At 40.2% G+C, this 27385-nt stretch overlaps 1 protein-coding gene across 3 annotated transcripts in view; it reads left to right on the top strand.

Moving 5' to 3' along the window:
• The window catches only part of EBF1 (EBF transcription factor 1), a 276429-nt gene that overhangs the window by 176462 nt on the left and 72582 nt on the right, over positions 1-27385 (top strand). For 2 of the 3 annotated variants that reach the window (XM_062002368.1, XM_062002366.1), the window contains exon 8: positions 5999-6140. In XM_062002368.1, coding sequence (XP_061858352.1) covers positions 5999-6140 — 142 coding nt within the window. The remainder of the gene's footprint in view (positions 1-5998; positions 6141-27385) is intronic. The other variant, XM_062002369.1, reaches the window with a different exon arrangement.

Genomic DNA, 27385 nt, shown 5'->3' with positions numbered 1-27385 from the left:
CCAGACTCTGTACAGAGTCCAGGCTTCTTTTATCATTTCTCAGGGTAAAAAGGATCAAGCATGCATATAATATCTGGATGATATCACCTAAATGTTTGTGATGATATTTTGTAGGAACCAAGTGAAATCTGTGCCCCTCTGAAGTCAGCAGAGGGTTTGCTGCCAGCTGCCTTTGAAATGTTGCTAGCAACTTGCAAGGTCTCTAATAGTTGTGTCAAAGTTCTGGTCAAAAACCAGAGTAAAAAAGATACTTTAAAATTAGTAACATACTCATTTTATTTTAAAAAAAGGAGAAACTTCTCTTCCTTTATTTTCTTTCTCTATCTGTTCTGGATTGTTAAGGTGCCCAGAGATTTGTCCATATTTCGGCTGTGGTCTCTCATTCATCAGTCCTCTAAAGCTGCTAGGAGTTATTAGAAGGCAGATTATGGTACTGGTGGGAGAGCTAGTGAAGGGCCAGGGACCTGAGTCTTGTACTATGTAAGGACCAGCCCTGCTGAAAATTTCCTTTCTTAGTAGTTTTTAGGTTTTTTTCCTGCAGCAGGGAATTGTCTGATTATCATATAGTATAGGGCAGGTTAAGAAAATACAGGGAAGAGGCAGAGTATATGTTGATTCAGGTGACCTGTGAGTGAAACTTCATGCAGGCTCACATATAGAAATAAATTAGGAAGTGTGTGATAAGCTGAACATAAAAGCAGTCATGGGCCTGGAAGGAAATATATTTCTCTGCATGTCTGATGTCCAGGCATGTGACAACTGGAGCGGTGTTGAGTGCCAGCTAAAGTGTGTGCTGGAGCACCGCTGGCCCTGGCTGTGTTAGTTGTGTCTCTGTTAGCAGAAGGACACTGCCAGAGAGGAGAAGTCAAGTACTGTGCAGGGACAAAAGACAGTTGGGTGTTCAACTGTGATACAGTTGGATCCCTGCTTGTCTTTGAGAAAATCATTTAATCTCTGTGTTTCATGAGCCCAAAAAAGATTTGTGCATGGTATCACACGTTATCACCTTTGTCCAAACTTGCCTTTTTATTCCAGAAACCTCATGGAGCAAGTGCTCAGTCTGGTTTTGCATTTTTCACTGCAATAAGTCATCAGTCTTGGTGGGATGGACTGTAGTGCCCCAGTTAGTGGTTATACCACTAGGTAGATAGCATCACAGCTGAACTCTGCCCAGATCTTATTTTTCTCTACTAGAATCTCGTTTGTATAACCTAAACAGTTTTGTATGTTATTGCAACTTGTTGTTCTTGTTTTAGCACAACTGCTTGCAAACTGACACATGTCAAGCTTGAACTTAGAGGAAACTTTTCGGACTGAATCACTGCATAAACTCCCAAACATTCATTTATTATGAAAGCCTTGAAAGTCACTTAGAAACTGCCATGCTGTTTGATTCTGTTACCACAACCTCTTCCTCAGCCTAGGCTGCTAGTTTGCCTCCATGGGATGCTGCTAGTTTGCCTCCATGGGATGCTGCCACTCATGTTTGAATTGAAGCCACTTGTGTCTTGTTGTAAATTTGCATAAGAGACAAAGATGATGCTTCATGAATCCCAGATAATGGAATTTGGACATGCAAGGCTCCATCCCCAGAGAAGCCAAAGGCAAAAACAAAAAGGCTGAAAAATAGCAGTGAGAGCTGTGGCCCAATTCAACAAGGTAATTAAGTGCTGGCCTGTCCTCAAGCACGTGATCAAAATTACTGAATCTATTGTACTTATGTGCCTTAAGTTAGGCACCTTTTCAAGTGTCTTGTTAAAATGGAGAGTGATTTCTAGTTGCTGGAATAAAGAAGTCAACACATTGTAGGAAGAGGTCACCAAAATGGTGATGAAAATGAAGATGTTGCTCAAACTGTTTCTGCATAGCTTTCAGAGGAGCAGCAAACGCTGGAGTTCCAGGTTTGACACTAATGACAAACTTCCAACCTGGAAATCATCATCATCAGATTTTCTCTGGCTTTGCCATTGGATGTCAGGGACATTGGAAAAATATCAGGTCCCTCACCATACACAGGAGAAAATTAAAAGCACAAGGAACACGCTATGTTTTAATCAGTTAGCAAAGCTTAATGGGCTGTCATTAAAAATGAGGAGTCATGCAATGCTTAATTTTGATATATTAGGTGAGGTACTATAACAAATAAACAGGCCGAGTGCTAAACATGGATAAATAGCTTCATCTCCAGGCTCCTGGTCTCTGAATATAATTGTTTTTTAAAGCTAAGCTCTGAAGTATTCACAAACTGGACTATTTAATGGCAGCCAGAGTAATTCACAGAGCCGGGATACGTTAGTGCAGTTGGTAGTGCCAGCTTCATTGAAGAGAGCTGTAAACTGATGTGTTTCCTTCAGACCTCTGTCTTCCCTGGTATTGATACAAGATTTAAATTCAAAATCTATGAAGGGCTAAAGCTCAAAATCATTTTCCATGTTTGCCTGTCCCAAATTAAAACTGTGTTTTGTTGACAAAATTTGGAAAGGTTTGCGATTTGGCAGGCCTGGTTGTCCCTGTGCTTACATTAATGTGTCAGCACCTCATTAATCATTTATTGAACTGTAGTGTGCCTTTCCCGCTTGCCATGCTCTGTGTTTTAGGATGCCTCGGTGCCCATTCCACATACACTTTGGCTCTCCCCTCCCCCTAATTTTATGATTTCTCCACAAATTAGTTTTAGCATGTGCTTTAACTTGAACATATCCCAGTCATTTCGAATTCAAAATAAGGAGTGTAGTATTTTTTTAGATTAAAAAATATGAGTAGAGCTTGTAAGTATGTAAGTGCTCTGCAGAGATCCAAGTATGGAACTGTGGAGTACAATATTCAAGGTGTATTTTTTTTTTCTCCATTAATGAGGGGAATTAATATTTTGTTAGTGCAGTGTATGTTCCATATTCCCATATTAATGAGGTTTTACATTTAAAGATTGAGCAGTAAGTGTGTGCTGCTTCTTACAGGTGCACTATGAATAATCATTTTTTCAGACAGATACATAAGAGTAACCACTTTTTTTTTTCTACATTTCCTGAGACTGGAAACAGTTTCTCTTTGGGATTCCTTTTATAGTTTCTTCTGCTAACGACACTGAGGAACCACACCAATGTGGTCTCTTTGTTGTAAATCAAACTCTGTTCAAGAAGGTAGCTGGGAAGACACTGTTAAGTAATTCAAAATATGTTGCATCAACAGTTTTGGAGCCCTGGGCAGTGGGGGTGTGTGGGTGGATTTAATGTAGATTTACTCACATAAAAACTGACCTCACTGGGATTGTTTCCTTGAGTCCTTCCCTAGAGAAGTGCATGTATAGTGACAGCTACTGATATATTTACAGTTTGAGGGAGGTTTGAGACCTACCTTGCTGTTATTACTGTAGACCCACTCCTCCTCCCCCATTTTTTTTTTTTTCCTGGAATCGTATTTCCAGAAAGATTCAAAAGTTTGGGTTTCAGCACAGGATTGATCAGCTTCTGTGGGAAACACGTGTACTTATATGGTTTCAGGACTGGGGAAAAGTATTTTCTGTTGTAGCCATTATTATTAGTTGTAATAGTATTAATTTTCTCCTGCATCTAAGCAGACCTGTAGAAGAAGATAAGGAGCTGGCATAAATCATGAAGCTGTGACAGGCAATGCCTGCTAAGGATTTGGCTCAAAACCACAGTTGCAAAGAATTTACAACAGTTGCAAGTGCACAAATAAGATTGCAAACCATGAGCCAGTTACTATAAGATCATATTTTATTGAATATATCATAAACTTTATTCTATCCCTCAGGAATGCAATGGATAAATTACTTTTGAAATCCCTTTTGGAATTTTATATGTAGGGCTTGGGGTTTTTTTTCCCTTTAGTTTGATTTCAGAAAAACTTACCTATAGTGTTTGGTTCTTTCTTTTCCCCAAATTTCCATCTTTCAGAGGACTTGAGTCATTTATTTTGTATTTTAATATCTTTCTCTTAAAACACGCACAAAAATCTATAGCCTAGAATGACATTCTGAGGGGCTGTTCTAAAGTCTTTTACATGTAAACTCTTTTCTATTCCATTCCTCTTTTTAAAGACAAAGACTTTGGGACTAACTATGGGCAGTTTAGCAGCTTTGCTTACTTATGATGTTTATGCATTTTAATCAGCAGTCAGAATAGGTGGAAAAACTTTAACTTTTTTTTTTTGTTTAGATTAAATTGAATTGTTGTAAGCGATCCTTTAAGAGCCCCCATTTGACCAACTTTGAGAGGCAGCAGCTTCCTGAGAGAGTTGAAGCAATGTTTGCCAATCCTTGTAAAGCATTTCACCTCTTCAGAGGCTAAAGCCTCTCAAACCCAAGAACAATTAAAGCGAGAGCCTTTCAGAGCGACTGGGGAATTCAGCAAAATAAATCAGAAATCCTCTGCCGTGGCTCTGGAGGCTTGCCTCATTATAAGAGCAGATCTATTAGCCCCCTTGCCATTGTCTTTCATTTCTCAAGTGAGGTGATTCTAATTAAATTAATCTGCATGTCAATCTATCGGTGATCAATCAAAAGGGCTGAGGTCCCCCTTTGCGGCAGTGTGCTTGCGGCTGACAGGGGCTGATAATGGAGGAAGAAATAAACTGTCGAGCAAAGTTAATTAGTCAACATAATAGGTGGATTAAACAGGAGCTGCTGATTGCTGTTTCACATGTCGAAGCATGAGGTGGGAGCTGAAACTGCAATTAACAGACAATTATTATATTTGGTTGTAAGAGGTCGCATGAATAAACATATCTCTGTGGGTTTCAGTTTTTAATCCCTTTCCCTGTTTAATGTAAGGAGAAGTGTAGGTCATTTCTTCTTATTGTTTTAGTTGAAGTTCTTGAAGGCGACGCATGCTTCTGGCAAACCAGCAGCCAGCTGAAGGCCAAACCTTTGGCTGGGCTAAAACCCTGGGAATGCCATATGTTTTGTGGGGAAAAGAATGTGGGAGGAGGCAGCTGAATAAATGCTGGGGAAGTTATGAGGTCACTCGATCTGAGTGGGGTGGGAAGACATCCAGTGTGATGATTTCACAGCTCTGCCAGTGACTTGCCCCGTGCATCCCTGTGTTTCTTCCACTACGATTTGTGGTTCCTTCAGCCTGAGCAGGGATTTCCTATAGGATGTTGCCTGCTGAGCCTCAAGTTTGAGATGTCCCTCCAGACGCCTCTGAGCAGTTGGGTCTTCTACTCTGGACCCAGTGCTTACCTGTTGCCCCACTGGGCTGGCTCTTCTCTCTCCTCGTGCTGCTCTGGAGAGCAGAAACGTTGGATCCTGCCTCTAGGGCAATGCTTCTCTGCCTCCCTCCGCTTGCCTCAAACCAAATCCCAGGTGTTGACATGGAGATAAGTTGAGAAATACAAATAATTCTAACACTGGATGAATAGGGTTGTGTTCTGCGGATCAAGGCCCCACTGTCAAGCGTGTATGTGTACACAAACATACCTATATGCACTCCCTAAGATAGAGAAATCTTGGCGAGTCCAAAAACCTGTCGTGACTGTATGGAATGGGAGGGCAGTAGAGAAGGCTGGGGGGCAGGCATGCAACAACTCTCATTACAACTTAACAAAATCCACTTTTGTTTTCTTTTATTCTGAATTGATTCTCATTTGCAATGTCAACAGCTCTATCTACTTCAGCATGGAAACTGAAGGATAATTTAGGGTGAAACACAGCTGCCCTTGTATATAGGAAAAAATACTTAATAAAGATCCTCTTGTTAAAAATGATGGTTAACAGTGTGCCGTCTGCCATGCAGCTACAAACTCTGCAATTTGACTTAAAACTGCATCAAAAGCTTTCAATGCCAAAGACCCACTCATCAATAGCGTCTCTTGTTAGATTTGTACAGCATAAGCACCAGTTATTATGCGAAATAGCTATGCAATTTTCTACAGCTCCCAGCTGTTATTTATTTAACTGAGTTTATTACACTCCTTGCTTCTTAAAAAACATACATATATCTCCAAACTTTTCTCCATTTTGCTCTTGTGCCTGCAGGTTGTGGTGTCTACAACAGTCAACGTTGATGGTCATGTGTTGGCGGTGTCGGACAATATGTTTGTACACAACAACTCCAAGCACGGGCGGAGAGCTCGAAGACTCGATCCCTCGGAAGGTACGCCTTCTTATCTGGAACATGGTAGGCATATCATTTTCATTGGTTGCCATTGCTACTTTAAATGTGGATTTGTTTGGTTTGTGTCTCTGGCTACTGGTTTCAAATTGTCCTCTAACAGTTTTGGGACTGGTTATTTTAAAGAGACTGGCCAAAGGGGAAATTTTTCAAGTAGGTCAGCACTACATGTGATGAAACGACAAACCGTTTGGCAAATATGGGTGCAGAGTCTGTCCTGTGTGTCAGTGAAGTGTGGCAATGTCTTTTTTTTGGTTTTGGTTGCATCTATTCAGCACCTGAAATTCGAGTCTGATCTTTTCCAAATTGCCTTGATTTTTTGACTGTGCATCTAAAGGATGTTGCATATTTACTGAGTGCTCAGCACCGAAATTTCAGATTGGACATCTTCTGTCTATAGAGTGCTGAGCTCTCTGGGAGATCCAGCTGTTCCTTTGAATTGCCCTAAATGAAAGCAGAGCCCTTTTGGAAATCCATCTGCTTACTCAAGCCATGGACGAATGTTCTCTTCTGACTCCAGCTGTGCCAGCTGAGGAAGTTGCTCTTCCCTGCATGCCACAGCTGCTTGTCTCTCCTCCCTGCTGCAGGCTATTCTCCACCATGGACGTGCCAGCCAAGATGGTTGTCTGATTTCTCCCTAGTCTCCTTCAGTCCACAGAAGTTCATTTGTGTTAAACCATTTAAATAATAGCACTTTGCCAATCTAGCTTATTTTGCTGAAGTGCTTGAAGGAGGAATGGTGCAAGGCAATTTGTCTGGCTCTTCTGAAAGGACAGTAAACCCCAGCAAGGGTGAGATGGGGGCACATGGCTGGAAGCAGCCTGGGGGACAGTAATCTTTTCCATAAGATCAGCTGGTCTTGGAAGAGAACATCTGCTGGTGACTGTAGGTGCTTAAAGTGGGAGTTGTTGAGTGCAAATGTACTTTGAAAAATCTGGATTTGATTAATGTTTTGTTTTGCTCTTTGTCCTCAAAGTTGATGACTACTACTGGAAAACAAAACAAAAACAGAGGGCATTTCACTCCCTCTCCCTCTTCCAGCTTGGTAGAATAGCACTTCGTCTTCAAAGCTGTTTGTAATCCTAAATTCAATAGGTGCTTGCTCCCTCTAAGAAATGTGTAACCTCAGCTTCCATTGAAGTAGTTGAGTGTAGAAGGCACCAGTCCTTTATGCTGGTTGGTTTCACAAATATTTGCCAAGGATCTGCTGAATAATTAAATAGACTTTTTCCAAAGAGTTTGAGGAAACCAGATAAAATTTTCTCTGGGAAAGCAAATGCCACTCAGAAAAAAAAAAATTAGCTAGATATCTTTAAAAGAAATTATTAATACTGAGAAATGGGGCAGTTGTGTGGGTTTCTGCTGCTCGGTGGATTCCAGTGGAAATAGCTTTCTGTTCTGTTTATGCTTTCAGGCATCAATCCTACAAGCACTTATGCATATATTTAAGATTATGCGCACATATGGTCCTGTTGGGATCAATGAAGCTTCTTGTGTCAGTAGAGGGTATTGATAAGTGTTTGCAGAATCAGGTCTGTAGTTCACACTTACTAACCTAAAATTCTTAGTTCAGCAGCGTTTCTCATTATATAAACATAACTTACATCTGTATTTATTTAGCTCTAACTTTTTATGTAGGCTATGAGCCATTTTCAACCATAATTCACGTTATAGAACTTCTTTTTTTTCATCCTGCCAACAACCTAATTTAATAAACAAACCACTGTTGCAATTTTTGCTGAATTTTTCTAAGAAATGTACAAACTCTGTCTTTATTAATTAGCAGAAAGCAGAAAATTGCAAATGGAAACTTCTCTCCGTTCAGCTTTGTAATCTTTCCACTAAGTCTAGTCTTTCAAAGAAGCACTCCTATTTTTTACTTCTATTCTTGGTAAAGTAGATACCATATTTTCTTTTCTCTTTTTTTTTCTTCTCCCGTTGCAGTTTTCTCACTGCATACTTGTGGTCAAGGCAGTACTTACTTTCTCATACACCATGCATGGGAATAAGAACATTTATGTAATAGCATCCTCTTTTACCACAGCTATCATTGCCACTCCTACTACCTGAGGGATGCTGTCAGCAAGAAAAAAAACCTCCAAAATATTATACTATGCTTACAAATATATAAGTAAGCCCTACAAGTATATACATAAGCCCTGGCTACTGTGCTGATGTTGGAAGTCAACATCTGCAAAATCACATCTCCATGTGTACATTTTGTGGGGAAGGTGATTTTTCTAATGCACTTTGTCAGGAACCTCTGAAACAACCCCATAAAGCAACTGTTATTAAATTCTTACTTTTGAATAGTAGCCTCCACTCTACAAAATTGCACTCTTCCCAAAGGCTTGGTGGAGCCTTTCTTTTGAGCCTAAATCCTTCAGTCCAGTTCTCTGGGAATTCAGCGCACACTTGAGTCCAAGAGAAATCCAAGAGACGGGAAAACAAAGAAATTAAATATTACTGTCAGATGTCTAAATCAACTGAATGAAAAAAAAATATAGGAAAAGTCTCAACTGGGCTTAATGCTGCTGAATTTTGAGTAGCCACCGTGAACCTTAGACCCGTTGGAACTGATAATGATTTCCTCCAATTAAATGATTTTTTACTTTTACTTTGAGTTCTGAAGTATACTATTTTTCTTAAGGGTTTGGAATTTTTGTCTTCGATTATATCTTCAAGTGTAAGTAGCAGAGACACTTTGTCTGCCTGTCCTCTTTCTGCCTCCCTCAGGGGGAGAAGAGATTGACCTGAGCAATAGCTGTAAACAGTGAAATGGAAAGCTAACGTAGTCATGGCTAGTTTGTCTCTGGTTTATTGCTCTGGTGAGCAACTTCTGATCCTGGGTTTTAAACTGCTGGGATCTAATGATAGTATGCCCTTGACCACAGGTATTCCTTCGTGTTTTCTAGATATTTAACTGTTTAACACAAATATTCAATCACAATAGAGATTAATACCTGACTGTGTGGGGGCTGGGGAGAGGGGATGTAGTAAGGAGATGTGCTGGTCGCCTAGTTTAGTTAGACATCATTCATCTTATTTTTCTTTACAAAGTTGTATTGGGACATGCTACTCTTAAATGTGTAGTTGCAGTTTATTTGACACTTAAAAGAGACTTTGGGTGCCACAAAGCTGGAAAGAGAGCTTTACCTCTCGAGCCACTCAGGAGCCTGATGTCTCCACATTCGGGTTTTACCATCTCATTAGCAGCAGCCTGGATTATTTTTGGGTCATCCAACACAGCTCTATTTATATCTTGCTTGTCAGACAGTAAAATGAAAGTTGCTTTACGTAACTCATCGCTGAATATAACTATGAATCTATATCATGGTTTCACATCCCTACACTGTCCTCCTTGAAACCAGTGGGTTAAGAAGCTCCTATTTTAAATAAATGTCTATCTTTCAAAAGTAATAGCTGGCAGAGGCCAGTTATTTCATACATATCTGTGTGGTATAAATAGAGAAAGCCACAGCAATCTGTGGTTTTCAATAATTATCACTTTTTCATTCACAAATATCTTGATCCTCACTTCTTTTATATTTATGGTAAACCAGAAAGCCGGTGTGGTTGACCTTTCTAAATCATACATATATAGTAAAATGTATAGTGAAGAGCCAATAGGCCACAACCAGTAGAATATATTTCAGCTTGTAGTTCATCCCAGGGTATCAATTTTAAAAGCAAAATCTTTCCAATGCAGTTTAAGTGACTAGCTTACGGAAGGCAGGAGTCGAGTTTGCAACAACTCAAGTTTACCAGCGTGAAGTCCACCGCTGCAGATGTCTGCAAAGGTTCCAGTTAAAACTCTCAGATATCTGCAAAGTTCTTTTTTTTCCCCTCTGAATCTTTGAATGGCTTTACAAGAATGTAAAGCCAATTGTAGCATCGCTTTCTCCATTATTTTTCCTCGCTGGCAGAATGCAATGCCCTCGAAAAATGATAGTCCCTGAGACCCTGTCAGTTTGCATGCTCTAACACTTTATTATCTAATGATCTAATATGCAACAAGGCGGAGAGGGGGGTGCTTATCACCCTGACAGGATGCCTAAGAGAAGTGACTAAATTACTTTATGTACCATTAGCGCTAGCTGCCACGGTGAACTCACTGTGAGCATTTATGCAAATATTCCTGAATACGTTCAAGTGGCCTTGTCAGGAAGACAACTGACAAGCAGCTTTAAATGCTCAGTTTTTAAAGGGACAGTTTTATTTCCTTTTCTTCTCCCTTCTCCTCCTCCATAGGAGAGCACTGAAGAATTAGGCAATGGTGAGGTTAGCTGGAGACTTGGTTCTGAGTCAGCTCTACAGCAGGAAAAGATGAAAGATGAAGGGTAGACATAGGGACAAATGATAACGTGTTAGCAGATGGAAGCAGAGACAACCACAATTTCTAAAGCAATGTCTTGCCATTATTTTAATATGAAATATACGTAAGTCTGTGTGTCTGTATTTCTAAAATAGGTCATTATGTAGCAAAACCATTACTAGTGGCTGCCTTGTACTGGAAATGATAGCGTATGGATAGATTATTTGATCACTCTATTGTGGTAACCGAGACAGTCAAGCTTTTACAATGTTGTTTTAGCCCATGATAGAAATGAGTGATTCAGACCTTTTGCTGTCTGCAGGTGCAAAACCTCCTACAGTAAATGAAGAGTAGTAGTTGCTGTGCCTCAGCTGGGTATGTCAGGTAGATCCTCTCATCAGCAGTATAGCATTCAAAGAACACTCCTTGCCATTCTTGCCCATCCTGAGCAATCGAAGAGCCCACGGTCACCACAGTAGGCACATTCACAGATATTCTACTAATCATCAGGTCTAAAAGCAACAATGATTGCCAGGCTGTGTCTTAGTTGGTTAGATATTTTCTATTCAAGTTAATAAAAATTGACGTTTTTCCCCACTTTATAAGCCATCTTGAGAGGATAATCTTTAAAATGAAGCTTTGAGATGGACTGCCTTCAGATATCATTGTTATCTATTCTGACTGTAACAGAGTTGTTGAGTATGATCATTGTATACCTTGAATTTAGCTGTGTGTACTGGGCACTTGAGTTGATTATTCCTGAAAGATGCTCAAAAATCCCACTTAGTGACCTGGTTCTTGTGCTGTAAGTGGCTTTGTCGCATTATTAACCACTATGTTTTTGGTGATGTGGAGAGTCATGAAGAGGATGACTCTGCCAGCTCCATTTTAACTATTTCAATCCCGTATCCTTTGATGTTGCATGCGTTGTTGATGGCATTGTTAGTACAATACAGAGTACTCACTAAAGTGAGAAGTATTAGCAAGTTGAAAAAGATTAATCCTCAAAACTTGATACATTTTACCTTTGATTCTTAATCAAAGTTAGGGACTGCTGCACTCACAAACTGGCTAGTTTTAAACAAAGAAACTTTAATGTTTGACTTGGTTCCAGGGGTGGAAGCACCTGTTATATCTTTGTGCTTCACTTGAGAATGTTACTGTGATTATGTGAAAAATCTAAACACACAAGCTCTTTCTGCATCATATCATTCCACATAGAGAAATGCAGTGGGCTTGATTTATTATTTAGAAGGGAAATAATGAAAAAAAATATTAGGATTCTACCACTCCACTTGAGGGGATCTTGTATGTTATTCTGAGTTACGTCTGCTTTCTAATTTATTTTCTATGGAGGGAGAACACCTAGGGTTGTTGAACATCTCTATGCATACACAAGGGAAAAAAAATGTGACTTTCAGAACATTGCACAACATGGATAATAATAACAGTAAGTGAGCCTTAATATACTGAAGGATTGCAAAACTTCAAGCTGGAAATCATTTTCTTTACTTTTGCCAAATTGTCTTTTTCATATCGGTTCCTTCATAAATGCAGTGACTCATAAATTCAGGCAATTTTTTACATAATGGCTTGTTATGTGTTCTTGGAGCTTGACCTCACCAAGCATATGATATTAACCTCTTCGCTGCCCTGTGGACTTACAGTATGTTTCTAATATTAGTGAGTACAGCAGGGCTGGATTAGTTCAGTATGTGTACTCAGATGGGGATAGAGCATTTGTCCTTCTGAAGAGGCAAAACATGGCCAGAAAGTTAAGGTGCTTCACTTGAGAAAATTTGTAGGTAGACTCCTATATAGTTTCACCAATATTTTAACTCTGGGGACCACTGAAGTAAGTTGCCAAAACTGACTCTGAGGGTTGCAAATGTTCAGTCAGTATATGGTATCTTCCTGAAAAGTATATGGCAGGTCAGGGAGAGGTTAAGGGTTTGAGTCGTTCCTCACCCAGAATTTGTTGGGTGAGATTCTCTTGTGGATGCTACGTGGGATATCAGGTTGTGAGAACAAAATGATCCCTTCAGGAGTAAAATCTTGTAGATCCATCAAGTCAGCAAAACACAGCTGATTGTACAGCTCCAATTTAGGTAGCCAAAACAGTGTTAACTAAATTATGCCTCACTGAATTATGCTATTGTCTTCTTTTAATCTTCACTGGGCAGAGGAGCTGTCTGCAGGCCCTGGCCCCTGCTTCCTCTTTGGATGTTACTGAGAATTTCACAAGAAATGGGTGGGTGTGTAGGTGGAACTGCCCTTCACACAGCCAGTCACATCAAATAGAAGGCAGAAATTCTTCTGTTTCTACGTGTCTAGGTCATAAATCAGCCACTAAGGAGAAATACTCAAAAGCTTGGAATATCTGGCTGCAGCAATTTTGATCTTTCAATTATTTTTTTTTTTAATCTGAGGCTAAATGAAAACAAGATTTAAATGATTTTTCTGGCAGGCAGATTTTTAATGTTTGATTTGGATGAGGAGATTTCAGGATTTCAGTCCTGACATTAGGCTGTAGACATTTCATGAAGTTAGAGGTTTGAGTTTGTGATTTTTTTCTGATTATTTAAACGTTATTTCATAGCTTATATGTACTAACACTGCTGCTGATGTGTCACGGGAGATTTAAGAGATACCATTTGAAGTATCTAGTCTTTAATAAAAAGAATTGGTGTTATATAATGCCCATGGAAATGCCTCCTGAAAAGTCGGGTTTGAGTACTCCAATTACCACAGTTAGAAAGGATTCCTGCTTGACAGTCACTTATCAGGGATCTAGTGTCACGTCTAATTGAAAAAGGAAAAAATGCTACAATGGGAGCAGGAGACACCTTGATTTAAAAAAGATAAGGTGTGGTGGTTTCTATCCATGAGCAGTTGCCCTTTATGTTTTTCAAATAAATGAAAAGTAAAACAGCCCTTCCCCCAGAATATCTAAAAGAAGTCAAGCTGTGATATGTTGTTACCCTCTATTGTTACGAGGACGTCGTGAATTCATGGTAAAGTAGTATCTGGTGGAAGATAAAGTGCATTTTGTGAATTTCCCAGAGGAACTTTCAGAAACTGCGCTCCCAAAATTGCAAAAAGAAGAAAACATGGAGAAAACTGCCATTAAAATCTGATGCAGATTTATGTTAAAGAAGCCCCGTTTTGTTACAGCAGACAAATATGGGAGAAAAGCTCAGATGGAAGTTCTCCAACCACCATGAGAGCTGACTCTTATTTGGAGAGTTAAACCAACCACTTTCTGAAGGTTTGAGGTTTCTATCCAGACCTCAGAGGAACTGGAGTACAGTTATGCAAGGGAAAAACCTTATGTACTCTGTTAGAAACTTCACAGCTGCCAGTACAGGAGAACATTCAGTAGCACTCAAATAAGCAATGAATATTCATTACATTTCAATTTGCTTTGCTGGCCACCATGTCACTAATACAATGGCGTCATAGGGGAGAAGAATGACATTAGGATTAGAGAAATGTTTGTGAGATGCTGCACCATATGTCAGTGAAGTTTTGCCAGATGTTTTACCAACCTTCCAGCAAATGACAAAGCATTATGTTATTGTGATGTGATTTCTGAATTCACTTTTTTATTGTAAGATGCATATTGTTGTTATGTTATGTTGAGAAAAGATGTTTTTTCCTCCAGTTCACTGCAGATTTGGGCAGAGTAGAAAGGAAAAGGATTTTATGAATTGTGATTTGTAAATGAAGGCCAAGAACTAGCGATTTCGAGACAAAGTCTGGATGTCGTAAAAGGTCACGATTATCAAAGAACGGTGTTCACAGCAGTTTGCAGGTGTCTGGACACTTTCAGTGTTTCAAGTTAGGCACTCTGGTATTTAAGTACACCAAAAGAGCTGGTGATTATGTAAAGATTCTGCTCTAATGTATCTAAAAGCTGGGAGTCAACTGAGTGCTAACAAACTCGGGATTAAATTCGGTGTCCACCAAATTGTCATTTAAAATATTCTGATTAGAAAGCTCCACGGATACTGAACTCAGTATTTTTTCGCATCTCAGACCGCACAGCTTCTTGTGGGGTGCCTGCCAAGTGCTTCCTCAGCAAAGTGGGGTCATTTCGACAAAGATCCTCCATATCTGAGGAAATGAGTTAATAGCATAAACCGGGATACTGATGCAGAAAATGGAACCCACCAGGGGTGGGATGCTTGGAGTGATTATTCTAATCTGTGTTGCCATCTGAAAATTATTAATGTTAGTAGTAAAGAATAAAAAGAAAACCACTAATAATTAATATTGGAATGGAGACAGGCTTTGTGTTTGGCCCAAATCCAGAATACAAGATTTTCGGGAGTGCATGGTATTGCAAAAAGTGTGCTTTCATTAAAACCAGTAGTGCAACTTCATAAAGTGTTTTTCAAAATCCTAGCCCAAACTGTTTGCTGAGCATAACCAGAAAGCTTTGTGTGTCACAATTAGTCCCTTCTGCTTCCCACCTTCATTCCATGAATTTATGGTTCTCTTTGTGACAAAACAAATCCTTAGCATGAAAGTGACTGTAATAAGAGCGGTGCTGGTTTATGACCTCATTGAGCAAAGCAAGTAGGGTTAGGAAACTTATTAAAAATATCAAGAAGAGTTTTATGAAAAACCTGTCTGAAATGTAGCAGTTGAAATGTATTTCTCAAAAGTAATTCGGGCATTTAGTTCTGAAAGTTAAGGTGCAAGGGCCACTGTGAGGTGCTTAACAAAATACTGTCCATGAGGCGGATGTTTAGGACTTTCTGAACTCCTGGTTCATGTCTACGAGTCAAGCGGTCACCCAAAAGGGTAGGTACCTCAAAGCAATCTTTTAGGAAACTGTTGAACAGAAAGCCAAACTCTCAAAGCACCAAGGTACCTAAAGCTGAGGGGTAGGTGTTTAGTGGGATTTTTAAAGCTCTGGCTACAGAATTTCTATGCCTGTCTGCCAAGTACTTTGCAAATTCCACTGGGTGCTTACTGGAACCACTGGATAGGTGAGTGCTGCCAAAATTTTGGCTCCAAATGCTGAAGGAAGTTGTATGCTTTTTAGTGTACTGCTGTTGAAGTGTCTGATAACAATAAGAGCATAAGGAAATTCAGAATTAATTGTTTGGTTAATACCATATCATTATGGTTTTGTAGTACTCTCTCAGAGGTTCTGTATCTTTCCCACGAAAGAGCAAAGTGCGTTTCCCGCAGAGGTCCCTTTTGGGCTGTGAAATGGCAGCAAATGTGCTAGGTCTCCTGTGCTGTTGGAGACTGAACAGACAGCTCGTGTTGCTGTTTGCTGAAAACTTGGGCTTTCATATGGAATTCATAGGTTTGGTGTTACCTGATCCATGCTGAGAGGGAAGGCCAGCACTTGGAGGGAAACTGCAAGCCTGACCGCAGCACTGCTCGTCTTTCCAGCCACAGCTTTGGTTTGTGGGCTGGGATTTGAGGTCACAGCGCTTTGCCACATTACGTTCAAGTGGGAGCATCTCTCAACTTCCTGGGCTCTGATTAGGAGCCCTCTGGGGAAAATTATCCCCTTCCTGGGATTGCGACCTTGAAGGCAAGTGCTGCCTCCCCATTCAGAGTCTGAGCTGAGGTGCCTGCTGGAAAGCCACAAGTCAGGTGCCTGTTCAATATCAGCTGCCAAATATTTTTTATGAGGTTGCTTCTGGCTGCTTTCTACCTATGATATCGTTTTGCCCAAGGTCCCTTGGTACTTTCAGGAGCCAAGACGGAACTCCCAGATGTCCTGGCTTCCAGAGGTGTCTGACCATCTCTACTCATTGTGTAGCAGAAACGAGATCCTAATTTAGGCAGCCTGACTCACCCAGCCAGAGCTGGAGCCTGACTTTTTACACGCTGCAATACCTTAGGTAGGTGGTCTGAATCTGGCCCTAAACAAATAAATAAAAACATAGCATGACTTTATCAGACACCTGGAAAGAACAACTTCTCTGAGCATTTGTAGGCTTGAGTCCAAGGTATTCACTCCTCAGATTTGCAGCGTGCTCATTTTATGTGGTGTCATTGCTGGACAGATACTATGAACTATAAATACATTTTCATGCTTGTGTTTTTGCAAGTAAAGCCTAAATGACTGGGAGGAGGTGCTTGACTCTGCATTCAGAGCAGCACAAAGAACAGGAGAGGAAACAGTCTGAAAGACATTGCATAGGAGAGACAAGGGGGTCTCAGTCTTTGCAACACAATCAGGGCTTCTACTTGAAATGCAACTCAGGTTGTGTTGCCTCTGTTACTGTGCTGTTGCCATCACAAACATGGGCTGTTATATCGCATTCCTGAAGCGAACCTCAGTGATAATGATAATGATAATAATATCCTTTGGTTTGTTTTTCTTATCCACCTTTCCCATCTCAGGTAGTGGTTAGTTTGTAGTGTATTTCTGGGCAGGACAGTAATTTAGTTCAACCTTCTGAACACTGGGATGCTTTTCATACAGAAGAGCCAGATTCCCTACCTTTTCCCTTGGCCCAGGGCCTAGAAACCCGAGGATGTCCATCGGACCTTGGTCTCTCCGTTGGCAACTCTGTGTAACCTGTCACAGAGACAGCCTGAGCACGATTTTTGCACATGATGAATACGGATCTTTGCTGCATCTGGCAGGCTGCAACAATGAATGCAGAAGACTGTCATTAATAGATAATAAAAGCAGAAAGCAACATTAATAGGAATAAGCTTTTACTGGGCCTGATTATTACTTTTTTGTTCTTGGCCTGTGACTAGACTGAGCTGCAAATAACAGATATCAATACTGTGTGAACACATGTATTTTGTTGTTGGTTGGGTTTTAATCTGGAATATTTAACCACGATGTCTTCAAAGTGAGATTGTTCCTCACATTCTCATACACTAACAGATTTCAAAGATGAGGAGCCTTGCTGCTTTATGTTTAGTCATGCCTTCATCTTTAAATTTATGGTGGTATTATAGTTTAATGAATTGAACAAGTCCCAGAACAACAACAAAAAGTGGTTTGTTGGGTTTTTTTGCTTGAATTTAGATATTGCATACTTTGTTCTTCAAACAAATAATAAAACCAGTATGTTTCTTTAGTGGTAAACTTCAGGCTAACTCCATCTCACGTTACTAACCAAGTGCTCAAGGATATGTGTGTGCACCTCTACGTGTGTGTGTGGTAAACAGGTACTTTCAGTCCTGGTGCTAGACATTCGTATTCTGATAGCAATAGGCAAACCTCCGAGAACAGATGGAGCAGAGTTCAGCACAAAGGTTTAATCCTATCAGGATGATTCCTCTACGGCCATCTGGATAATCCGGCGCACAAATTCAGTGTCTGTTAAAAATACAGCGTAGGCCAAGATTAGCGTCACAGATTTTCCACTAGACTTGTTCATATTTGACTTTATGATTCTCAGACTCCAGAAAATTGCATTAGAGAGAAGCCTGTGATTTGTGAGAGAAATCAGATGAGGAATAAGAACTCTTAGGGTACTTGAATTTCCCTTGAAGAAACTGGATTACAGGCGCTCCCGGTCCATGCCACAACTGCTTTGTGTTTCTATGTGGGTTGTTCTGTTTCTGAAAGACGATTACTGCGAGCCCTCTCTGTTGTGGGCAGACTTTCTCAAATCTGATGAACAAAGAGACTTCAGCTGAAAAATTAATTTTAGTTGGGACTCGTGTTTTTATGAGGATGAAAGAAATTCTTTGTTTGCTGTAGAATCAATCTCAGGTGAAGTTCTGACTGTTGCATAATATAAATATAGTGGAGGTTTGGACGGTTTTTTGGGGGGCAGAGTTCTCTTTTTTTTCCCCTTGTGATAGTGAAACATTCCATAAAAGATTGATTGATAATAGGTAGTTTCTAGGGGTGAGAGTCTAGATGTAGATTGGACCCTACATTTCATCCAAGATAGTTTCTGTTCATCACCGACTAAACTTTGCCAGTGTGCCCATAGTGTACCAGTGTACATGTGAACAAACATCAGGATGCTGAGCCTTTTACACCTTGCAGGGATGGGATGCTGTGAGCCTGGAGCTTTTATCCAGTCCTATGTTCTGACTAGAGAGAGATTTGCTGTGAGAGATTGTTTTATGAAGGTGCTGACAGAAAATAAAAGAGACAAAATGAAACCAGGGTGATGGTGAAACAAAACAAATTTAGAAATAGCACCCACTTGCTCTTTTGTTATGTTGGGATTCAGCAAAACAGTAAAATGGAAGGTTAGCATTAAGCAAGTGACTGGTTCCATCTTATAAAATACTTTTCTGGTTCGGGATCTTAGCAGCCACATAAAGTAGGTTTTGGAGTACGTGAGCTATGCAGTGATATTTGTTTTGACCAATCGAGCTGATTCATATTACACATTTTGGGCTTCCATTCACAAGGTTGCCTTCATCCTCACCCAGAAACTGCATCATTGCACCTATTTTTAAGTTTTAGTGCACTTAAACAGATGCAGTCTCCTTTCTGGACATGGTTGTTGCTTTGAAAACAGTTGTATTGCCTTAGCTGGGCTCTGTAACTTCATCAGCAGAAGTTAAATCAGTAGAAAGCCATTGAAATTTAAATGGGAGAAGCATACAGGATTTTTTTACTGTTTTACTAACAAAACTCTTCAAGTCTATATTCAGGTAAAACGGTGCAATCCCACGTGTGTATCACACGTTAGTCCCCTGCATGCCTTTGGCTTCCCATCTTTTAGGAACACGGTTCCTGTGCCATTGCAAGGGACCCCATGGGCTGGAGGAAGGAATCAAGACATTAAGTGTGATAATTTGGGGGCTCATAGTAAAGCGTTTGTTTTGCTTGGAGTCCAAATGTGTCTGTGCATCCCTGAGGGAGGAGAGCATGCTGCAGCAGTCACTGATTTGGTGACTGGACACTGATTTGAATCTGAGCCTGTCCTCCGTTGTGGAAGTGCTACCAATACTTGGTAGGCCCTCTGTGGTGTTCTTGGATGTGTTGTTTCTTCTCCTGATGCAGTGTGTATCTATCCCCAGTGCAACCAGGCTGTCCAAGACAACAGAGCGCATCAGTGCTGGAGCTGAGTAGCTAAATTGGTTTAGGCAGAGTGCTATGTTTAGAAACAACAGTTTCTTCATGGCTGGCTCAAAATGAAAGTCTTCCAACTTTGAGGCAAAAATTACAGCTGAAAATAGGCTTGAAATTTCCTTGAAATAAAAAAATTAAAATTTCACAATAAAATGGTTAGACTTCTTGAAAGATATTTATGTAAATGTAAAAAGAGAGTAAGAGAGTTCATATGTATTTATATATATATATATAGAGAGAGAGAGAGATGTTTTGGCTGAACCTGTATATTGAATTTAACCAAATTTTAAAGTGTTTTTCCAACATTGTTTTTTTTTTCTTGGAGAATTTATTATTTGCCAATCAAACATGACAAGACTCTCTTTTGGAGGTCAAGCTTTACCAGCTTGCAGTGAAATGCTGAGGATTCTTATTGTTTTATTACATTTTCAACAGAAAAAAAGTTAAAAAGTAAAATACAGCAAGCAAAAAAAAAACCCAACGCACCAACCCAGAACTTCGTCTGTGCTGTGAAAGGGTTTAAAAGAATGAATGAAAATGCATTTCTTGCAGTCATATAGAGATAAAGGAATCATTATTTTTATGGGAATGTTTTAAGTAAAATACACAGCAAGTTTTTTTGTAACACATCTCTCATTATTCAGGATTGCCTCCTTTTTCCATGCAATCACTTTTCAGGCACTGATCAACAACTGAGAGTTTTGGAAATCGTTAAGGAAAGAGAAACACAGAGGACTCCGTGAAATTTAACTTTCCTAGCTGAGGCATCAGCAAAGATAAAAGAGAAACACTGGCTTAGGTATTGATTGTGGGTGGAATGTTATCCCAGGTAATTTACATTCTCAATTCCCATTAATGGGAGCTGAGCATCTGAGATGTTAGGCAGAAAATCACAGCCAATATCTTTAAGTTCACGACTTAAAAACAGAAACAAAGGCAACCTTCCCTCCCTTCTCTCAACCTGGAGGGATTGCGTGGTGCTTATATTTTTGGTTTGGTGATTTCACCCAGTGCAGATGTCATGAAGAACCAGGAGGCGGTTGCCATTTTTGGCAGGGTGTTTTAATCTTTAAAGATTGCAAGTGATAAGTTCCAAATATCAAGATGCTGTATAGGAGGAAGCTGGGAAGAGGGAGCAGGCCATCATATCCTCGTGCCTGTGTTACATAAAGCTGTGTGAGTTATCTCCTCGAGAGGGAAACCTCTGTTACTGTTTCCTGCACAGCAGCTGCTTATTGTCAGGAGAGAATAGGAGAGAGAGCAGGCTGTGATATGAAAAAGGAAAGCAGGAAGATCATCACTACTAAGATAAACAGCAAAAGCATTGTTTAGGTTAAGAGTGAAGATTTAATGCTCTAGTACAAGATGTAAAAACTCTTGGCACATTCCCTTTCCCTGAAGTGTCTATGCCTAACGCTTTGGGCTGGTCCTGCAGACTTTTCCCCTCCAGGCCAGTTTGGGAAAATTCAGTCGCTTTCAATCCCTTGTGCTGGATACAGCTCCAGCAATGCCTTCCCACACTAGACTGAAATGATACCATTGCATGGGCAGACAGACTTTTTAGGATTCACGCTTTCAGAATGTTTGAAGTGAGTGAACAGATGATGACAACTCCTGCTTCTCAGGAATGAGAAAATTCTTTTGGGGAAAAAAAAAAACCCCACAAACTAACAGAATGGCCCAACACAAAACCTCCAAAACATTTGGTTCATTCTCTCAAACTGGCAAATTTTGGAAAAAAAAATGATGATTTTCAGTTCTGGAAAAACCTTCACATCTCCCATGATAACATTGATCCGTTAAGGTGCTTAACATGGAAAATCCACAATAAATAATGATGCATGGAATGACCCTGCCCCCCTGTATAACACCTATGTAAATCAGTAATTTGAAAAGGGAAAAAATAACAGTTTTCTCCCCTTTTAAGGAGGAACATACCACCCCAAACTAAAAATACTGATCCAAAGGCCTTGAGCATCCTAACAAGTGCTGCACACTTTGTGCTCTAGAGTGCTATGGGAAAGGAATTTAGGCTCAGAACATTCCTGGCCACTGCCTTGCTGAGCATCACAAACATGGTTTTGATACCTGAGGGAAGATCTGCACCAAATAACGTGAAAACGCTGTTGAAATCCTAGAGGTAGCACTGAGTCACTGCTCGATTTGACTCTGCAACACTGAGTAGACATAGCAGCTCAGTTCCTGAAACCAGCACGTTGGCATTAGGATGTCGGCTCTGCTGCTAGTTCTTGTGTCAGATTGGATGAGCTCTGCACTGCACAGGGTGATCTATGTGTAACCTAAGGGTTTTTTTTTTTTTGCAGTGGGGAAACCCCAGTTCTGTGTACATTACATAGCTCTTGGCAGCTTTGCACAGAGCAGTGCCCAACTATCTTAAAACATCTAGTTCCTTGTTCTGCAACTTCTTCGGCTAGGTTTTTAAACACTTAAGGGGTTTGTTGGATCACAACTTCAGTAAGTCATGGTTTTGAGTGCTTAAAACCGATTTGCCTTGATAGTCTGAAAATCAGAAGCTTGGCATTTAACAGGTTACAGGATCACACTCATAAACTGTGGGTTAATCTGTGGCTTATTTATGTATTTAGCCTGGAATTAGGTTTTACTGAAGAAAAAAAAAAGGAAAATGAAATTAAACTCCAGGTATTTTCAGTACTTCCTCTAAAATGAAACATAAATTCTCTGTTCTTCTGAATTCCCATTTTTAACCACTTTTCTGCAACTCTCCTTGTGGGTCACAACACTCTTAAAGAGAAGAAATCTAAGAGTATGTACCCCCATCATTTAAAATCCTGTTGTGATGCAGCAACTGTTGTCAGAACCTCATCTATGGAGTAATGGAGGATGAAACCACACTTCATGATAAAAATTGCAGGCGAGGTCATTCTTACAGTCACCAGCACAAACTGGATATTAATCACAGAGCAAATACATTTCAGAAGCTAAATAAGAGCAGTCCCAGAGCCCTGCTGATAGCTGCGCATCCCACTAATTCACCTCAGTGAACATTTACCTCTAAGCTCAATTAACCCTTATTTCAAGGCCACCCATAAACTTTGTGGTAAATATGGTTTTTTCCCTCTGGCCTCTGTGTTCTGTCAATGGAATAGATCATTTCTGTTAGAGGGTAAAATGCTACCTCTGTTTATAAACACAGATCCCTAATTACGAATATGAGATGTCCAGTGTGTGTTTATGAGGGACTTGAATTGGTAGCCCATTGATTCTGTAAATTCAGATATTTGATGCTCCTGAGGTCATCTGCTATTTCTTCTGTCTTCAAGTGCTTTTTCAGGCAGATCAAGAGGGAATGGTGATGTGGGGGAGAGGGATTTCCTAGTGCATTTGTCTGCACACAAAGTTAGTTGTTAAACATGTAGAAGAAGCTGTGAGGAGACATTATTGCGGTTGTTTTGTTATTATTGTTATTAGTATTATTAGTACCGTTATTATTCTCTCTTCCAAGCATTGTTCAGTGGGAAATTGGAAATGCAGTAATTAGGCCCTGACTGGTAGTGTAGTACTGGTGTCCCGAGCCAAAGTTCAACGCCCTGAAATGAAATTTAAACCAATTAATCTGTTAGATTTTTATCGCTTGTCCGTGTTTTCTCAGCAATTCCCTCAGCACGCGGCCTTTGATCAACTCTCATACAAAAGCTAAAATGTGTGCCTGCTGCTAGCAAGATGGGGCTGACATTAACATGGCACTCATAAAACAATCAGAGCAGTGAAGCCCTCAAACAGACAGGGCATAGTAATATTTAATAAAAGCGCACACATAATCTTCAGAATTAGCATTTTGTGCCTTGCAGTACCTTTGGGAGAAGAGCTTTTATTTGTGGAGTGATCATTATTATAACAAAGAAGAGCTACCTAATAATTTCCACTTTAACTCTGCAATATGCCATGAGCATTTCTGAACCATTATGCTAAACTGTGGCGGGGTAATCATTTTATTGTCACAGTTTGAAGGAAGAAAAATCCCCTGTATATCAGTAGCTAGGGGAGCACAGGAACACACTGACACACACAGCACACAACAAAAAACTTTTCCTTTTTGCCCCCCATGTGCAGAAGTTGGTACCTACCGTCCTTTTTATGGAAGGGGATCAGATTTTAATAATGTATATTCTGAGAAAAGATGAAGATTTCAAAAGAACATTGTTTCCCTTGAAAGTCATTAAGGTTTTTGCTCATAAATCCTTAAAATTTATCAATAGAGACCTTAGCTTTGAAGTCAGCGGCAAAATTCCCATCGGCTTCAATAAGTTTGGGATTGCAGTGCCTCCCCCCTCTAACATCTCTATCTGCTAACTCAAACCTCAGGAGCAGCACAATGAAACATGTCAGATGTTAACACTGATTTGCCTTGATATTATGCAAAGAGGGAGAGCAGTTCATTAAGACTCAGAACCGTTAGGCCATTTAAGCAGGTGGAGGATGTGGCCACATCACCTTCAGCAAGGAGCTGCAAGGTCTGTACCTACACTTGGATGGGTAATAGTTGGTTTTTCTCAGTCTAACGACTCATGTGAAAACATGAAATGAATGTAATACACTAAAACCAAAGAATCTTAGAATCTTATCTCAATAGTAAGGCTCCCAAACTCTTTTGGTTCTGGTTGTAGTTGGTTGACAGCTGTTCATTTTAAAAACCCCCGTGTTTAGATATGTAGCAATGTGTAATTATCCTTTTTTATGATAATTCTTCTCTGGACTTGAAGTCCATTCATGTTATCAATCATGTCCATTTCATTGTATTTATTAGAACTGATCTAAAGTCCTTCACTGCTTTGGTTTTTTTTATATCAGTAAAGTTTCAGACTTCAACTAAAATTTCCTTTTCTGCTGAAAAACACAACTTTTATGTAACTTCAAAATCTTTGTTATTAACCCACCATTTCAGAAGGGATGTTTTGGTGTTACAGAAGGTCATATGAAGTGACAATACTTTGAATCTTTATTTTTGTGTTCTTGGAAATATTATAAGGTGTTGTAGTTAATTCCAGATAGAGATTCTGGAACTTTGCATTCTGAAAAAAAAAATGTTCTGTACTTTGGTTTCTGTTGTGACCAAAACAAAATGTAGAAAAACTGAGGTCTCTGATGAAAAGTTTATTCAGTCTAGCTCTGTTTTTCTGGGGTTGCACAGAAGTAAACACCTTCCAGACAGCGCTTTGAAAGCTGCCAAATGATTAACAGAAGAAATATGAAGAGCTGAGGGCCTGAGCTGTCCAGACGTTTGTACCAGGGGCGTAAATAGAGCTGAGGTCATTGCCTTGCTCTCCTCCCAGCATTACCTGTGGTGACGCTGGCAAATGGAACCTCATTCTTCCATGCTCCTTTCGGGTGCTCCAACGAAAGGGCCTAGGAAGGGCAAAGTTTTAGTAAGACTAATGTCCCAAACAACACTGACTGTTGCAATTGTGTAATTGTATAAACATATTTTGTGCTTTCAAAACCAAGTAGCAGTCTGATGCCTCCCTTAGCACGTCTCCTCAGGCTTCCTTGGGATGCAGCCCTCCAGTGCAGCTTCCCTTGTGGGGCAGCACCTTTGCACAAGCCCTTTCAGTCTTTAGAGGCACATCCATTTAAGATAAGAGAAGCTGTGTGGGGAAAGTTGGGAGGTCCCATTGGGTTTTTTTTGGGACTGATCTTAAAATAAGAACACCCTGAAACCTTTTTGGGAATACACAGTGTTCTAGCTGTTTCTCAGGTAGAGCCTGCAAAGGGTACGAACCTGCCCTGCCGAATAAACCACCAAGCACTGACTTTTCCTCCTTGGAGGAAATGTGGTGGGCTATTGCCAGCAGTTTTTGGTGAGGCACTGATTCAGCACAATTGCTAGATGTTTAAATAAGATTACACATGCGAGTGGTCACGTTGACTTTGTAGCTGAGAGTGTCCCCGTGAGCAACTCACAGCCCCAGTGCAGCACAAGGACCTGAATGTCTGCTCAAAGTCCTCCTCGCTGCCATGGGACTCAGTATGAATGTGATATTAAGCACATACATGTATAAATATCAGAAGGAAATACATGAGGAAGCTCAGACAGTGCAGTACTTTGCACTTCTGAGTGCAGTGTAGGCACTGCAGAGAACATCACAATATAAATAGCAAGATCTTTAGTGGGAACCTGTAACTGTGAAACAGTATCTTGCTTTCATTGTAAAGACGGATTGCATCTATAATTTTGAAGCCTGCATGTGTTTTCTGTTAATGGCTTATGGTCTCAAACAGTTTTTATTCACTGGTATTTAGGGGGAAAAAAAATGTTGCTTGAAGTCTTTAAGAAAAGTAGCTCTTTCTCTGACACATGGGAAACTGATTATCTTTGGGTTTTACTGTGGGGGAGTGTGTATCCACAATCAACTGGAAATATTGGAAAGGGTGTAATTTGGAAGCGATTTAAACTTTTATTTATGAAAGAGCTTGAAAGGGCTAGATGGCATTTTGAGAAGTTGCTTTTGCTGTAGATCCGTTGCTGTGAGCTCAGCTGAAAGGAAAGCATTTGGTTTTGGGCTTTGTAATGATTTTCGTGCAGTTTTATGCAAGTAACTTGAATCCAGATTAAACATATTGAAGTTACTTCTGTGCGCGCTACATTTTCATGACGGTGATGTGAGGATGTTTCTTTTGTTAGCTCATGTAAAAGTTAATGGCTGTGCTCTGCCAAGTTTGGAGTAAGGTAATGATTTTTTTTTTCTGCCCTTGTGTTTGTGTTTTTCGCTGGAGCTGGCATCCCCATCGGATTAAGTAGTGGAAAAGTTTATGTCTGACACTTCCAACCTTTTGTAGGTAGGGACGGGGTCTGTTTGGTCCTCATATATGCCTCACTGGTGGTGTGAGACTGCAGCAGTGTCCACAGAAACACTCACTGCTAAGGGTGACTCAACAGCTCCCTTTCCAGCTCCCTCCTGTTTCCCAACTCCACACCCGCCCTGCCCAGGGGCTGGGAGAAGGGAGCTTCACACCAGCCTCACCAATTCTACCAATTAGTTCCAAAGGACCAGAAGTTCACTAACTAATCATATGGATGCACAAGGTCTTTTGAGTGCTTTATGTCTGGAGCATTTTAAAGTAGGCTTCTGTGAATTAATTAATGAATGGTTTACAATTAGAAGACTGTAGAGCAGGGTCTGTGCCACCACACAGCTATATTAAGTAATTCAGAGGTGGGTATTGTCCTGGATGCTGCTAGCATGTGGGTGGCTTTCCCACCCCTATCATCCTAGTTAATGCTTACCTGATGAAGTGGCTGAGTGCTCTCCCTCAAGTGCATCACTCAAAGTTTCAAACCAAATTAGCAGCCCAGCCAGCCTTTTGATCAAGTAGCAATTCACAGCCAAATGTCAGAAACCCTAAAAGAAGAGGTGTATATGAATATACATATAGATGCAGCTAATGAAATGCAGCTGATTGACCTTACAGTAACAGTGTGGGCAATGGCAGTCTTTCACGTGTTTTCAGTGGAGCCAGCTTCGTCTCTGCTGAGGCAGGGTTCCTATCTAATGGAAAGAATCTTTCTTTTCAAGATTGAGGTTGACTAGTAGAGTCTTGATACTCCTTAAGGAATCAGTTTTTCATGGCTAGTGAAACTGTTAGGATACCCTCTTTACTTAAAATGTTTTCTAATGATATGGTGCCATATTTTCACCTCATGCTGTATTTGCAAAGAGGAGTTGGTAGCATTTGGGATGGAGTTGCTTCTTTTTGCAGGTCTTTTTGTCTTACTCAGTTTACCTTTACAGGAATGTTATTCCTGTTTGTTTTGCTCAGTTAAATTCTGATGTACTCTGGTACTGCAGGGGAGGAGAGTCGGTTTGTGGATGTTTGTATTGCCCTATTCCACCAACCTATTAAACTGAGCGTACTTCTACTTAG

The sequence above is a fragment of the Colius striatus genome, chromosome 9, assembly GCF_028858725.1.
Source record: "Colius striatus isolate bColStr4 chromosome 9, bColStr4.1.hap1, whole genome shotgun sequence".
Classification (NCBI taxonomy): domain Eukaryota; kingdom Metazoa; phylum Chordata; class Aves; order Coliiformes; family Coliidae; genus Colius; species Colius striatus.
The sequence above is the reverse complement of the archived record's forward strand: the minus strand, read 5'-3'. Positions and strand labels throughout refer to the sequence as shown.